The sequence below is a fragment of the Heterodontus francisci genome, chromosome 35 (genome assembly GCF_036365525.1).
Source record: "Heterodontus francisci isolate sHetFra1 chromosome 35, sHetFra1.hap1, whole genome shotgun sequence".
In the NCBI taxonomy this organism is placed as follows: Eukaryota; Metazoa; Chordata; class Chondrichthyes; order Heterodontiformes; family Heterodontidae; genus Heterodontus; species Heterodontus francisci.
In genome coordinates this window covers 47,664,863-47,679,808 of record NC_090405.1, presented here as the reverse complement: position 1 = coordinate 47,679,808, position 14,946 = coordinate 47,664,863, and the positions used below count along the sequence as shown (strand labels likewise).

The window sequence follows — 14,946 nt, the reverse complement described above, 5'->3', positions numbered from 1 at the left end:
AATCTTTGTGTCCTCATCACACCTATTTTTGTATCGTCAGCAAATTTGGATACACTACACTGTGTCCCTTCCTCCAAGTCATTAATATAGATAGTAAATAGTTGAGGCCCTAGGACCGATTCTTGTGGCACCCCACTAGTTAACGGCTTTCCAACCTGAAAAAGACCCATTGATTCTGACTCTCTGCCTTCTGTGTGTTAACCAATCCTCAATCCATGCCAAAACATTGCCCCCAATAACCTAAGCATTTAATTTGTGCAATAACCTTTTATGTGGCACCTTATCGAACGCCTTCTGAAAATCTAAATACACTACATCTACTGGTTCCCCTTTATCCACTCTGCTTATTATATTCTCAAAGAACTCTAACAAATTTGTCAAACATGATTTCCCTTTATAAAACCATGTTGACTCTGTTTGATTGCATTATGTTTTTCTAAATGTCTATTTCTTCTTTAATAATGGACTCTAGCATTTTCTCAATGACTGATATTAAGATAACTGGTCTATAGTTTCCTGCTTTCTGTCTCCCTCCTTCCTTGAATCAGGGTGTCACATTAGCAGTTTTCCAATCCGCTGGTACCCTACCAGAATCCAGTGTGTTTTGGTATATTACAACCAATGCCTCCACCATCTTTGCAGCCACTTCTTTTAAAACCCTTGGATGCAGGCCATCAGGTCCTGGCGACTTGTTTGTCTTTAGTCCCATCAGTTTGTCCAGGACCTTTTCCCTCGTGATAGAGATTGTTACAAGTTTCCTCCCTCCCATTTACACCTTGCTCATCTATTATTGTTGGGATGTTTATAGTGTCCTCCACCGTGAAGAGCGATGCAAAATATTGGTTTAAATTATCTGCCATTTCCCTGTTCCCTGTTATTAATTCCCCAGTCTCATCCTCTAAGGGTCCCACACTTACTTTAGCCACTCTCTTCCTTTTTATATACCCATAGAAGCTCTTACTGTTTGTTTTTATATTTCTTGCCAAATTTCTCTCATAATCAATTTTCTCCCTCTTTATTAGTTTTTTAGTCATCCACTGCTGGTTCCTAAAAAAATTCCCAATCCTGGGATTGGGTAGTTGGATAGTCAGAAGCTTTTTCCCAGGGTGGAAGAGTCAGTTACTAGGGGACATAGGTTTAAGGTAAGAGGGGCAGAATTTAGAGGGGATGTGCGAGGCAAGTTCTTTACACAGAGGGTGGTGAGTGCCTGGAACATGCTGCCGGGGGAGGTGGTGGAAGCGGGTACAATAGCGACATTTAAGAGGCATATTGACAAATACATGAATAGGATGGGAATAGAGGGATACGGTCCCCGGACGTGCAGAAGGTTTTAGTTTAGGCAGGCATCAAGATCAGCACAGGCTTGGAGGGCCGAATGGCCTGTTCCTGTGCTGTACTGTTCTTTGTTCTTTGTTCTCTGGCCTACCACTAGCTTTCGCCACTTTGTAAGCCTTTGTTTTTGATTTTCTACTCTCCTTAACTTCCTTCGTTATCCACTGGTGGTTTATCGTTCTCATCGAGTCCTTCCTTCTGACTGGAATAAATGTTTGCTGAGTGTTATGAAATATCTGCTTAAAAGCCTTGAGCGGGGTAAGACCCTTTATCCTATTGGTCCTTGGCTCTGCAACAAGCAGGGACAATTGGAAACAAAATGCTGAAAGAGGCCCAACCCACCTACTTTAAGCTTTAATATACACCAACATGTGAGATAAATAAAATGCGCAAGAGTTAATGATGTAATAGAACTAACACAATGTGCCTTACATAATTCATTTGCCTCTTAGAAATAATTTCCATGTGTAACACTGATGCTATTTTATCATTAAATCTCTGATGTTCTTCTCTTTTCATGACACTGAGCCAAGAACTCATTCTTGAGAATGTTCCACCTGATTGTGCAAAAAGCTGACTGCACAGAATTTTCTTAAAACACTATTGTTGAGTAATTTGACATTAACGTTTGGGCGCGTTCCTATCTGTTGTTGCTGTCCTTTCTGCTTAATCTCCATGTAAATTAAACACATTGAGACATTGAGAAATCAGAGTACAGGAAATGCAAAAATATTTATAGCCTGTGTTGTGGAGGATGGAAGATTCTAGAAGGTTTCTCCTTAAATAGGTGTGCCACTCCTTTATGATATATCTCTACACACTTTCATTCCTATTGAAGTCACTAGAAATAAAAATCGTGGGGGTGGGTGGGGGGGGGGGGCGTTGGTGGTGGTGGGTGGTGTGTTTAACAACATAAAACATTGCAGGAGTAGCCCATTCAGCCCCTCGAGCCTGCTCCACCATTCCACAAAATCATGGCTGATCATCTACCTTAACTCCACTTTTCTACACTATCCCCATATCCCTTGATTCCCTAAGTGCTCAAAAAATCTATTGATCTCTGTTTTGAATATACTCGACGTCTGAGCATCCAGTATCCTCTGGGGTAGCAAATTCCAAAGATTCAGAACTCTCGGATTGAAAAAAATGTCTCTTCCTCTCAGTCTGAAATGGCCCCTTGTCCTGAGACTGTGACCCCTAGCTCTTGATTCATCTGCCTAGGTGGTTGTGCCTATATTGCCTGTTTTGCACTATCACCTGGTCAAAATTACCCCATTGGTTTCTTTCGTGACCCATGTTTTAAAATCTGGTGCTTTCCCTGATTGGCCTGTAAATGGAACACTGTAGAGGCGTAGAAGCATTGCATACTGCAGATCCAACATCCTGTGACGTGGAGTGATAAGACATTGGTTTGTGATGAGAATTGCCCATCTAGTGCGTTTCTATCCTGAGTGGATAGAAGGAACATCTTCAAAGAGAGGGAGGACTGTTGGAGGGGAACATGCAATGGCAACCTCCTAGCAACCGGTCATAGTGTGAAAAACACATGTTAGGCTGCATTGTTGCCAAGGAATGTATTGACATAAAATGGAATAAGAAAAAATATTTCCGTGCTAAGTGTGTCACTGGGTTTTCATTCATTTAGAAACTTTTCAAGATATCATATGGAATGTTATGTTGAGAAAACCACTGCAAGTTGGCCTCTTCATTTACGGGGCCCAGTTGTGTAACTGATAACCTGCGCTTGTTTGTTAGCATTTTGGGATGGTTGAGGTCTGAATCAAAATGCAGCAGCAATTACCGCTGCTGATTCAGTCATGGTGAAGAAGATGGAAGAGTTTGAGAAAACAAAGGAGAAACAAGCACATGGATTGTGAAGGACAGATATTGGGTTTCAGGAAATATGAGGAACATTTAAGAGCATTTTGCAATGTGTTGGGCAACAGTTGTAAATAACACAGTGTTTGGTGGGGATGCTGTTATTGTGATGCCATTTTCACAATCTGAGTACTTCACACATCATCACAGCAAGTGACATCACCAACACATGATAGTTGAGTTGGAGTTGTGTTAGTCACCTAGTCACACATATACTATTGAACTCTCTTATAAACCAGTTACTTAATAATAAGAAATCCACTCCTTGATTACCTTTCAACTCAAGATTGTTTGGTAGCTGTAGAAGGCAATGATACAACATCTGTAACTAAGCCACCCCATTGTTCAACATGAATTTCTTTGAACTTCTTCCTTATTGTTGGTACATTTGCTCAATCAGTATTAAACTGTGAGGGGTCAGTTAGTTCAGTTGGCTAGACAGCTAAAGTGCGATGCAGAAAGACGCCAACAGCATGAGTTCAATCCCATACCGCCTGTGGTAGCTCATGGTGACTCACAAGCTATACATTGTCAACTGTCTGTCTCTAATGGTGAGAGATGCCAGTGGTCCTTTGGGACTATGACTAGAGCATAAATAGTGGACATTATACACATAGAATCCATAGTCCATTTGTTAGATAACTTGTTTTATGGTCTAAGATATGAGCACTTATTATACTTGGATGGAATATCTTTCATGAATATTTGTTTAAATTGGTTAACAGTTGAAGTATTGAATCAAGTAATTAAACCTGATATTGCACTGTGCAGGTTTATTAAGGTCAACCTTGGGACATTCAAAACTATGCTGAGTGCTTAAAGGAAGCTTTATTAAAAAGAAATTGCCAACATTGCTTGCTGATTTCTGCCCTCCTTAGTAGTTCGCAAAACAGGAAACAAAAGCAATCTTCAGTGACATTTTCGTTCTTGTTGCTGTACTCCTCTTGTTTACGTTTGCCTCACCAAATCTCCTCAGTAGTGTGACTGAGCAAGTTACATAAGAAATTCAAGATTCGACATCTTGTTATCAATGTTGTCATGCAGACCCCCACCTGCCAAGAATGAGGCATATTAATTTTGTCATATGAACATCAATTTTAAACTGTTGCTGGAGTGAGGAAATGACTTGCTGAACAGATCAGAAGTGGCTGGAGAAACATTTGCATACTAAATGACAGTGCTTGGAGAGACAAAGGACTATTTCCTGGTCCACTTAACCCAAAATGGACTTTGATCACCAGGCATTGAAGGTGAGGAAGCTCACATTCCAGGATGACCGCTAAGATGGCAGAATCCATAAACAGAAGTGGTCAAACCAGCTAGTTACATGACTAACCTGCTGTTACAAATTTCTGCTACGACCAGGTGAGAGGGGTCTAGGGATTACCTCTCAGCCTTTGCCTGGTTTAACCATAACAGGGTTTAATTTTTAAAAACACCGTGTTTTAGCTTCTTCACAGTGAATCCTTGTTCACCACTTTCCATTGGTAAGGCAAAGAAATCAATTCAGACAGGTTTTCCTGGATTTTAAACAAGAAAGGTAGAAGTTTATTCATCTTAAACTCCAATCTGGTTACCGATTACGAATATGCGACATGACCACGCTAGCATGCATACGCGATAAACATACACGCAGATAGAGACAAAGTAAAAGGAACAAAAGGGAAAAAGTTTGAGGCAATATCTGGTAGTTATGGTCCTTTAAGTTCAATGTGGACTCTTTGGTTGCCGGTAAGTCCTGCTATTCACTGGGGCCCAGTTCACACTTCAACTTGTTTCGATGTTGGAGTCTTTTCTCTCTTGAGGTTTACATGTCTTCTGTGGGTCCAGTGGTTTGGGGAGAAAGCCAAAGAGAGAGAGAGAGGCTTCCTTGTTCCAGGTTCCAGTTCAGACAGCCTTCTGCCTTTCTCTGTGACACAATTCAAAAAACCCCAGGTTGTCCAGCAGGTTAGTCATGTGACAAGCTGGTTTGACCACTTCTGTTTGTGGATTCTGCCATCTTAGCAGTCATCCTGGAATGTGAGCTTCCTCACCTTCAATGTCTGGTGATCAAAGTCCATTTTGGGTTAAGCGGGCCAGGAAATAGTCCTTTGTCTCTCCAAGCACTGTCATTTAGTATGCAAATGTTTTTACAGCCACTGCTGATCTGTTTAACAAGTCATTTCTTAGCTCCAGCAGCAGTTTAAAGTCACTATTCATATGACAAAATTAATGTGCCTCATTCTTGGCAGGTGGATGTCTGCATGACAACGCCATGACTCAGTGCTTCACACAGGAGCAGTGGGCAATTTATCACAACCATATACATGCAGGAGCCATGTGGCACAGTGGCATTCGACAGGCAGCGAAGTTGGTCTGCGCCAATATCATGTAAACAGGCGATGGTATATCGGCAGCCCATTTAACACTGCCTTGATTATCTCTTCCATCGACTTCAACTGAGCAGTTTGTAAACTGAACAGCCGTTTCTCTGTCATCCATTTCCGTAGCACAGACCCGTATAATCCTGCTTACATACAGTGCCTACAATATAAAGTCATATCTGTACAAAGTTTTGGTCAGATATTAAGTGACTGGTATTCTGTTTGGGCAAAATGAGGATTTGATGAAGAGTGGTGGAGTGACAGAAGAATGCAACAAATTAAAAATGTAAAGGGTCATTTTTGTAATGGGGCTCCATTGGAAAACTTGAAACAATTATTGGCCGGGAATTTCCTTAAAACTCTGCCGATGTAACTGCGATGCAAGTGCAGTGGAAACTCCAGTTGCGTTCCTTTCTGGTGCTGGAGAGGAAGCAGCCGTGAGGAATTTCCCCATCAATGTGATGAACACCATTGTTGTAGCAGATACCTATTCGGTGCTAACTTTTATATATAGATTTTATTCATTTTGTACAATTATATAATTTGATATGTTTAGATTTATAAATAGTTTGAGTGAGATGTGCATTTAGTGTTTGTAACAAAACAGCGACAGGAGGATGTGTAATCCAATCTCCAGTCCAGTGTATGTTGTCATTAGCTTTCCCTTTTGTGGGTTCATTCAGTATTTTGTACTTGTACGATCTCGGTTTCCATTCATAGTTCCTCTCTACATGCTTACAGTAATAGTCTAAAGAGTTCCCAGTTATGCAGCTTTTACCCCTTTGGTTGGTCCTGATCAACCAGATTGTGTTTTTACCTCCTTCTGAATATTGCTTTTAATTATTCTCCACTCATCCAAAATTCTATAGCCCATTTTGTGACTCGCGCTAAGTCCTGTTCACCCATCTCCCTTGTGATCTCTCACCTACATGGGCACCCAGTCCAGCAAAACATCAATTCTAAAATTCTCATTGCTGTGTTCAAATCCCTCCATGGCCTTGCCCCTCCCTATCCCTGTAACCTTCTCCAGCCCCACTCTGCACACCTGCAATTCTGGCCTCTTGTGCATCACGATTTCCTTCACTCCACCAATTGGCGGCCGTGCCTGTAGACACCAAGACCCTTAGCTCTGGAACTCACCCCCCACCCACCCCCCAACAAACCTCTCCATCTCCCTGTCCTTTTTTAAGACCCCCCCCCCCCGCCCCCTGCTTAATACCTACCTCTTTGGCCAAGCTTTTGGTTACCCGTCCTGACATCTCCAAATGTGGCTTGGTGTTTGATAACGTTGCTGTGAGGTGCGTTGGGATATTTTTGCTACATTAAAGGTGCTAGATAAATGCAAGTTTTTTTAAAAAATGTTCTTCAATTAGGTGCATGAAATATGGTCAATTGCTGATTTTCCCCTCTGCATTTCCATATCAGGTATCCCATGGCAATTGCTATGTTGGCGTCAAAGAAGGTGGATGTGAAACCTTTGATCACACATCGCTTCCCACTAGACCAGGCCATCGAGGCATTTGAAACCACAAAGAAAAGGCTGGGAATTAAAGTGATGCTGAAGTGTGACTGATTGAGAAGCTTCTGTGGTGTGTGAGCCTGTGGAGGTTACTTCCCATGACAGACCTCAGACACTGGAGCAACGTGTTAACAATTGAAAGTGGTTTTCCTTGAAAATCATGCAGGTCAATAATTAACTCTCAGTCTAACATCATTAAAAGATTTTCTTTGGTTAAAGCTGCATGCTCCTGTTTTTTTTTAATCTCAACTTGGAATTCAGCCTTTAAATACAAAACTGGTGATCTCAGGAAGGACCTTACTCTTGGGCTTCATTAAGTCTTGGGAGTCTCTTGAAAGAATGCTGAGCCATTGAAAATTGCACTCCTAAATTAATTCAGTAAAGTGCAGTTAAAAAGAAAGAACTTTCATTTGTATAGCACCTTTCATGACTGTTAGGACTTCCCAAAGTACTTGACAGTCAGTAAAGTTCTTGCCAATTTCCTGGCCTTCTCCAGATTCCAGCCTACTTGCTGTCCCCGTACAAAGTGTTTCATACAGTGTGTGTCAAAGCTTCATATTGGTCGACACAGTGAGGTATGCACAGGCCTCTCCCCTTCAGGACCTTGGTTGAAATCCAGCTGCGAATGATAGAATTGAAAATATCCCGGGACGTACTTAAGGGCATGCTAGATCACTATATGAGAGAGAAAGGAATAGGTGGTTATGCTGATAGGGTGAGATGAAGCAAATAGGGAGGAGGTGCGTGTGGAGCATAAACGCCAGCATAGATCTGTAGGGCTGAATGGCCTATTAACGTGCTTTAAATTCTATGTAAAAGAAAGGTATTACTCTCTTTTCAGGTGCAAATGCATCTCCCCGGCTTTTCTCTGTAACATTGCAGTAATTCTGGTTCAGTTGAACCTGGTTGATTCACAGAATGCCCCACAGGAGTGTTCATGAAAACTTAGGTTGCTGGCAGCAGAAACACAGCTTATTCTAACCTGACTCTAGATGGTGTACCAATTAAACGATGAAAGGTGTACTACTACATTTGAGGTGGATAACAGCGCTGGGGTAAAGCAAACATCAAACCCAAGAAGTTATTTCCCAAAACGATGAAAACATTTGGTTATCCAGTATCCTGGGCTTTATTAATAGGGGCAAAGAGTACAAGAGCAAGGACGTTATGTTGAACTTGTCTAAGACACTAGTTCGGCCTCAGCTGGATTATTGCGTCCAGTTCTGGGCGGCACACTTTAGGAAAGATGTGAGGGCATTGGAGAGAGTACAGAAAAGATTCACAAGAATGGTTCCAGGGATGAGGAATTTCAGTTATGAAGATAGATTGGAGAAGTTAGGACTGTTTTCCTTGGAGAAGAGAAGGTTGAGAGGTGATTTGATAGAGGTATTCAGAATCATGAGGGGTCTAAACAGAGTAGATAGAGAGAAACCGTTCCCACTCGTGAAAGGATCGGGAACGAGAGGGCACAGATTTAAAGTATTTGGCAAGAGAAGCAAAAGTGTCTTGAGGGAAAACTTTTTCAGGCAGCGAGTGGTTAAGGTCTGGAATACACTGCTTGAGAACGTGGTGGAGGCAGGTTCAATTGGAGCATTCAAAAGGGAATTAGACAGTGATATGAAAAGGAAGAATGTGCAGGATTATGGGGAGAAGGCAGGGGAATGGAACTGAGGGAGTCACTCTTTCAGAGAGCCGGTGCGGACCACGATGGGCTGAATGGCCTCCTTTTGTGCTGTAACGATTCTGTGATTCTCTGATACCGTAAGTAGCAATATACAATTCACATGATTTAATGTCATTTTATTTCATTGTTAAAAGGTGCACAGTTACACACATCAAAATTGCCCCAACAATCATTGCCTATTATTAAATGTCGATATCCAATCACTGTGATTAGCAAGATAAAGGCGATCACTGTCACAATTGGTGCTGAGTTTGGATGATAATGGGAAAATGATTGACTAACATTTAAAAAGGAAATTCCCCCATAGTGAGATGGCATAAGTCACATTCTAAAGGTTTCACCATGAATGCAATACTGGCACAATGAAAATGGCACACCGGTTTCTCCTCACCCCACACAAAGTGTGTGGCAAATGCCCTTTAAAGAGAATGGCCTAGGAATTTGATAGCACGCGAAAACAAGCACACAGGAGGGCAGGGTACACAGGTGGGAAGTAGAATGTGCGAGGGGCAAGCTGGGCACTCCATGCCCATGTTAGGATTATCACGGGCAACACATAATATTCGTGCTGCCTGCTCATTAACTTAAGCATGTGGCCAGCACTACCCACACTACTGATTGGCTGCATGCCTTTTTGAGGGGCTAGATAGTGGGCCGATTCTTTAGCGGAGAGGTGCATTCTAGAAGGAGAGAATCAGCAGCAACAATTACTGAAAGGGCACAAAGGTTCTCTGATGTTGCTTTGGAGGCCGTGATGGAGTCAGTGGACAGGAGGAGTGGTTTCTTCTTCCCCTTAGGGGACAGAAAGCCCTCCAGGCAACAACTCCACTGCCAGTGGGAAGAGGTTGCAGAGGAAGTGAATGCAAGAGACTTGGCTCCAAGGACATGGTAGCAAAGAAGTTCAATGATCTCACCAGAGTTGTCAAGGTAAGAATACTACTCTCTTATTCTACTTTTACACCTCCACCACTTCTCCACACCTCGCATCTTACACACTACATATCGGCTATTCTACCATGACAGAATACAAGAAGTACAGGACCAGAATTTAAATAAATCACTCAGCACCGCACTCCATAACTCTGGAAAAGACTGACGCCAACAGAGAAACCCAACCCAATATCGCTGTGCACGTCCTGTCTGCCATAGTGGAGGCTTAGGTGCCCATTGGATGCCCGAAAATTGGGTGTGCGCAACTGAATTTCTAGGCCAATGCCCCTTCGAAAGCAAACATCACTACTCTCATCTCATTTTAACAGACGATGTTCTGGTATCTGTCGCAGATCACACATATAAGCTAGCATCTAGCCTTGACTGCCACCAAATCCCTCAAATTTCTTCAGTTACTCTGTACAGCACGATTTTCTGACCCAATATCAGAATTTCCCAAAATGCTGGTTTCTATGCAATTTTTTGCCAGGCCATATGGCAACATTAAAGGAGAAAATCTCCGTGGCCCAGCAGACCTGCTTCTTCCATGGACCATGTACAATCCACATGCTCATTGACTCAACCCAACCAAGCTGAGCTCTTTTAAATGTTTCTCTTTCCCAAAAGGTAAATCCAGCAAAACTCTTGAAGACCGACAGATAAATCACATTTAAAATAACACCCCAACTGGGGAAAACTTGACCTTCACTAAAAATTATTTTTCTACAGCCCCTCCACTCCTATTGGCCATAAATATTAGCAACTGCACCATCGAGTGGTGGACAGCAAGTGGGCACATTCAATGTGAACAATACTATTCGCAGGCTCATTGTTTGGATTGCTTTTAAAGTAGTCTTGTGGACTAAGAGAAAACATGATTGAGAGATGAGAAGGTGAGAAGTACAACATGCAACAAGGAAAATATCTACTAAATGCCCTGTGATTAGATTTTACGAAGAGAAATTGCTGTCTTTCTTCAAATCTTTTCCTTTGTGCAGAGAGCTTGTGGCTCAGAAGTTCTCGTAGTGATGTATGAAGTGGGCCTGGTCTTGCTTGTTGAGTTGTTGACATGCTTTCTCTACGTTTTTGGTCAGTCCTGGTGGTCCACAGCTGAAAACTCCAATTTTTCCCACCTGTTAAGAAAGGTTAAACAAATTGGATTTTGGAGAGCCTACACCCAAAGACTCACTCCGATCCGCCCTGCCCAGCACAACTGTCAAAGATATTTTAATAACTCATACGGAGACTTCGAGATTCGTTACTAGGAGTTTGTTTGCGTGATATCACGGAGAGCCCGTACAGTCCGCACTGTAAGCAGCACTCTCTCGAACAGTGAAGAGTGCTTATATTTATACACCAAACTAAACAACTTTGCGCTATCAGTTCACATTCCCTGACATTTAGCATCCCAGACCCCATCAATTGTCCTTGAGTCTTCCTTTCATCCTTATCAAGCTTGCATTCCTGAGTGCTTCACACAATCTGCAGTTACATCAAAGCAGCTGTCGTATACTCTGATAAGAGGGGCCCTACATTCCTTATCAACAGGAATTGACAGCATACATTTCACAAGAGCCCATTGTTCCAAACCACAAAGTGTTACATGATTATACCACAAAGGAACAGATGTCCTTATAATTACAGGAATCACGGGCGTCATCTAGTCTACTTTAACTATTTCATACCCACTTAGCAAGCATAATGCTTTTACTTATTTCCCATGATTATTATTTTCTTCCACAACAACCCTGCCAACCCATACCCCCCGCCACTGCACCCCCGCCATCCTCTCTTCCCCATCACCAACCTGCAATCTCCAGGTACAGGCAACAAACCAGAGGGTAATCTGGGCAAAGCTCTGGAAAATTTCCTCCCAACCCTCAAAAGCTCCAGGATTCCCCATGACTCATCAAAGGGTGCTCAGTTGGTAGCATGATCCTCTCTGAGTTAAAAGATTTTGGGTTGAAGTCCCAGTCCAGAGGCTTGAGCACAACATCAAGGCTGACACTCCAGTGAAGTACCGAGGGTGTGCTGCACTGTTGGAGGTGCCACCTTTCAGCTGAAACGTTAAACCAAGGCCCTGTCTGCCCTCTTAGGTGGATGTAAAAGATCCCATAGCACTATTCAAGGAAGAACAGAAGAGTTCTCCGCAGTGTCCTGGCCAATGCTGAACTTTAGACAGTCTGGTTCTAGTAGCTTTTGGACACAAGTCTATACCACAAGATTGCCCTTAATTGGCATTAGGTTTTTCAGGATGGCTTAGACTGTTAAAAGTGATGTCCTGTAGCAAACAGCGTTATTCTAGGGCATTGAGTTAAAGATTGTTATTGAGGTAAAACAGTTAACCTCTATTGTGAATGTTTGAGCCCGATACTTGGGACTGAAAGTGAATCATAGTCAACTGCCAGTAATGATGTGTCCTTCCTTAGGGGCGGCACAGTGGCGCAGTGGTTAGCAGCGCAGCCTCACAGCTCCAGCGACCCGGGTTCGATTCTGGGTACTGCCTGTGTGGAGTTTGCAAGTTCTCCCTGTGTCTGCGTGGGTTTCCTCCGGGTGCTCCGGTTTCCTCCCACAAAGACTTGCAGGTTAATTGGCCATTATAAATTGCCCCGAGTATAGGTAGGTGGTAGGGAAATATAGGGACAGGTGGGGATGTGGTAGGAATATGGGATTAGTGTAGGATTAGTATAAATGGGTGGTTGATGGTCGGCACAGACTCGGTGGGCTGAGTTTCATGTATCTGTAACTCATGAAGGGCCCAGATAGATTAAATAAAGAGAAACTGTTTCCTGTGGCTGAACAGTTTATGACCAGAGATTTAAAGTGATTGCAAAAGAACCAGATGTGACATGAGGAAAAACATTTTAACACAACAAATGGCTAGGATTTGGAATGCACTGCTTGATAGGGCGTTGTTGTATACAGATTCAATTATAACTTCCAAAAGGAAATTAGTTAATTACTTGAAAAAGAAAAGAAATGCAGGGAAGTGTGGAAAGGGCAGAGGATTGGGACTAATTGGATTACTCTTCACAAGAGTAAGCCTTCACAGACTTAATGGACTGAATGGCCTCATTCTGTGCTGTACTGTTCTATGATTCTATTGGGACCACCTTATCTTCCATTTATTCGTTGCAAATATGAAAGTGGTTTATTAAGGAATTCAAAACTCTTACGGGGAATTTTATGCTAGCGGAAGGGGTCTCAACGTTGGGGAAACTGACGCCGAGATCCCTGTACCCCCTCTTCTATGGAAGGCTCGCTGAATTTAGTGGGAATCAAGCACTTAATTGGACAGTGGTGGGCCTTCCATAGGATTTAGGAACCCGTCACTGCAAGTCCCGGCCTTGAAGAGCTGCTGGCCAATCAGAGGTCGGCAGCTTCAACACCACAATAGAGGTGGTGGCTGCTGCTATAGCCACACCGAGCAGACACCGAGGAGCAGCGCTGGAACCAGGCTTAAGGTAGTTCAGGGCGGGTGGGGTCTTGCGGGTTGGGGGTCACGAGGGATGGGGATCGGCAGCAAGGCAGGGGTGGGTCTCGGCGGCCTCCCCTTCCCAATGCTGGGTCCCTCGGTCAAGCACTAAGTGCATTTGAAAGAGGGACCCCCACCCCACGCCCCTGCCTGGAGCCTGAAAGCAGCCTGCATGGTTTTTCATGCCGTGCTTCCTACGCAGTGATGGGGCTGCTTGCTGTAGTGTTTGATTGATTTGGGTTTGATTGTATTAGTCTGCTCACTGATCTTTGTTCACTATGCTTGATTGCTTAAGTGAAGAGCTGAAACTGAAAGCAAAAGACACAATACTAGAAGATTCTACAGAAAAATGCAGACTGCTCTGAGAAGACAATGTGCTGAGATCTTGTAAGAAATAAACTAGTTGATGATTTATTACAAGTGTGATACCTGCATTGCTCTGAGATAAATCAGATATATATAATATATCCAGCAACCCGGCATAAACATAAGACACGCAGCATGGGTAATTGTGGCTGTGGCAGGAAGAGGCCCTTAATTAGGGGTTAACTATCCAGTTAAGAGCCTCACTTGGTGGTAGGGTGGGAAGGCAGTTCACAGTCCTTCCCACTCCGAACTAAACTTCAGCGGAGGCAGGATGATGGCAGAGTTTCCCCCACTGCCATCATCCCATCTGATTTTATGCTCTCCCCACCTACAAACCCGCCATGGGGGAAGAGTATAAAATTCCACCCCTCGTGTGTCTATTTGTAATGAGGCAAAAAGAACACACACAAACAGAGCCTTGACCTCTTGCTTGGCAGTTTAAAAATTATATCCCCTTTCCTTGGTTAAGGTGCTGTAGTTGTACAAATACAACAACTGGTCATGAATCCTTCAACAGCACCTTCCAAATCTAGCAACCGCTACCACCTCGAAGGACAAGGGCAGTAGATGCATGGAAGCACCACCACCTGCAAGTTCCCCTCCAAGTCACACACCATCCTGACTTGGAACTATATCGCCGTTCCTTCACTGTCACTGGGTCAAGATCCTGGAACTCCCTTCCTAACAGCACTGTGGGTGTACCTACCCCACATGGACTGCAGTGGTTGAAGAAGGCGGCTCACCACCACCTTCTCAAGGGCAATTAAGGATGGGCAAAATGCTGGCCTTGCCAGTGTCGCCCACATCCCATGAAAGAATAAAACAAAATGTTGAACTCACCTCTGGGTGAACCTCCTGTAGCGAACTGAAGAATGGAACAAACTGGGGTCTCCCGAAATGCGTGATGGAACGAAGTCCTGTGAATAGGCTCCGGTTTGATACTTTCTGAAAGTGACGTTCACAGATATACTGAAGGAGACAGAAAACATCAGAAATATGTTAATAAAATAATACCTGATAATACTGACTGACTGAAAGTGGAGGATACTACTCTTTTTAATTGGGCATATCATTGTTCTACAAGTATGATTAGTGAATGAAATGGGTAGCAGTTAACTATTGGACAAACTGGTCCTGGAATGTGCTGGTATCTTCAGGTTGGCCTGTACATTTGGAGCCCTGCAATTGCTACTTATATTCCCTAACATTGAACAGTAAAGTTGAGACTTGAAACTGGCAGCTAGTTGGTTCACTAATATTTAGCGCTTCCAGTTTTACGGCATTGCCATCTCACAGTTGGCTGATGCCCATTAGATTAGATTAGATTAGAGATACAGCACTGAAACAGGCCCTTCTGCCCACCGAGTCTGTGCCGAACATCAACCACCCATTTATACTA

The 14,946-nt window shown here is 43.2% G+C and overlaps 2 protein-coding genes across 5 annotated transcripts in view; one reads left to right on the top strand and one right to left on the bottom strand.

The window, feature by feature from the left end:
- Positions 1-7,310, top strand: part of LOC137350661 (sorbitol dehydrogenase-like) — a 75,452-nt gene extending 68,142 nt beyond the window's left edge. For all 3 annotated transcript variants that reach the window (XM_068015477.1, XM_068015478.1, XM_068015476.1), the window contains one exon: positions 6,999-7,310. In XM_068015477.1, coding sequence (XP_067871578.1) covers positions 6,999-7,146 — 148 coding nt within the window. In that variant the 3' untranslated portion in view covers positions 7,147-7,310. The remainder of the gene's footprint in view (positions 1-6,998) is intronic.
- Positions 7,311-8,877: 1,567 nt separating this feature from the next.
- The window catches only part of duox (dual oxidase), a 66,003-nt gene continuing 59,934 nt past the window's right edge, over positions 8,878-14,946 (bottom strand). For both annotated transcript variants that reach the window (XM_068015474.1, XM_068015475.1), the window contains exons 33-34: positions 14,388-14,516; positions 8,878-10,839 (exon numbers count right to left, since the gene is read on the bottom strand). In XM_068015474.1, the coding sequence (XP_067871575.1) occupies positions 10,717-10,839; positions 14,388-14,516 (252 nt within the window). In that variant the 3' untranslated portion in view covers positions 8,878-10,716. The remainder of the gene's footprint in view (positions 10,840-14,387; positions 14,517-14,946) is intronic.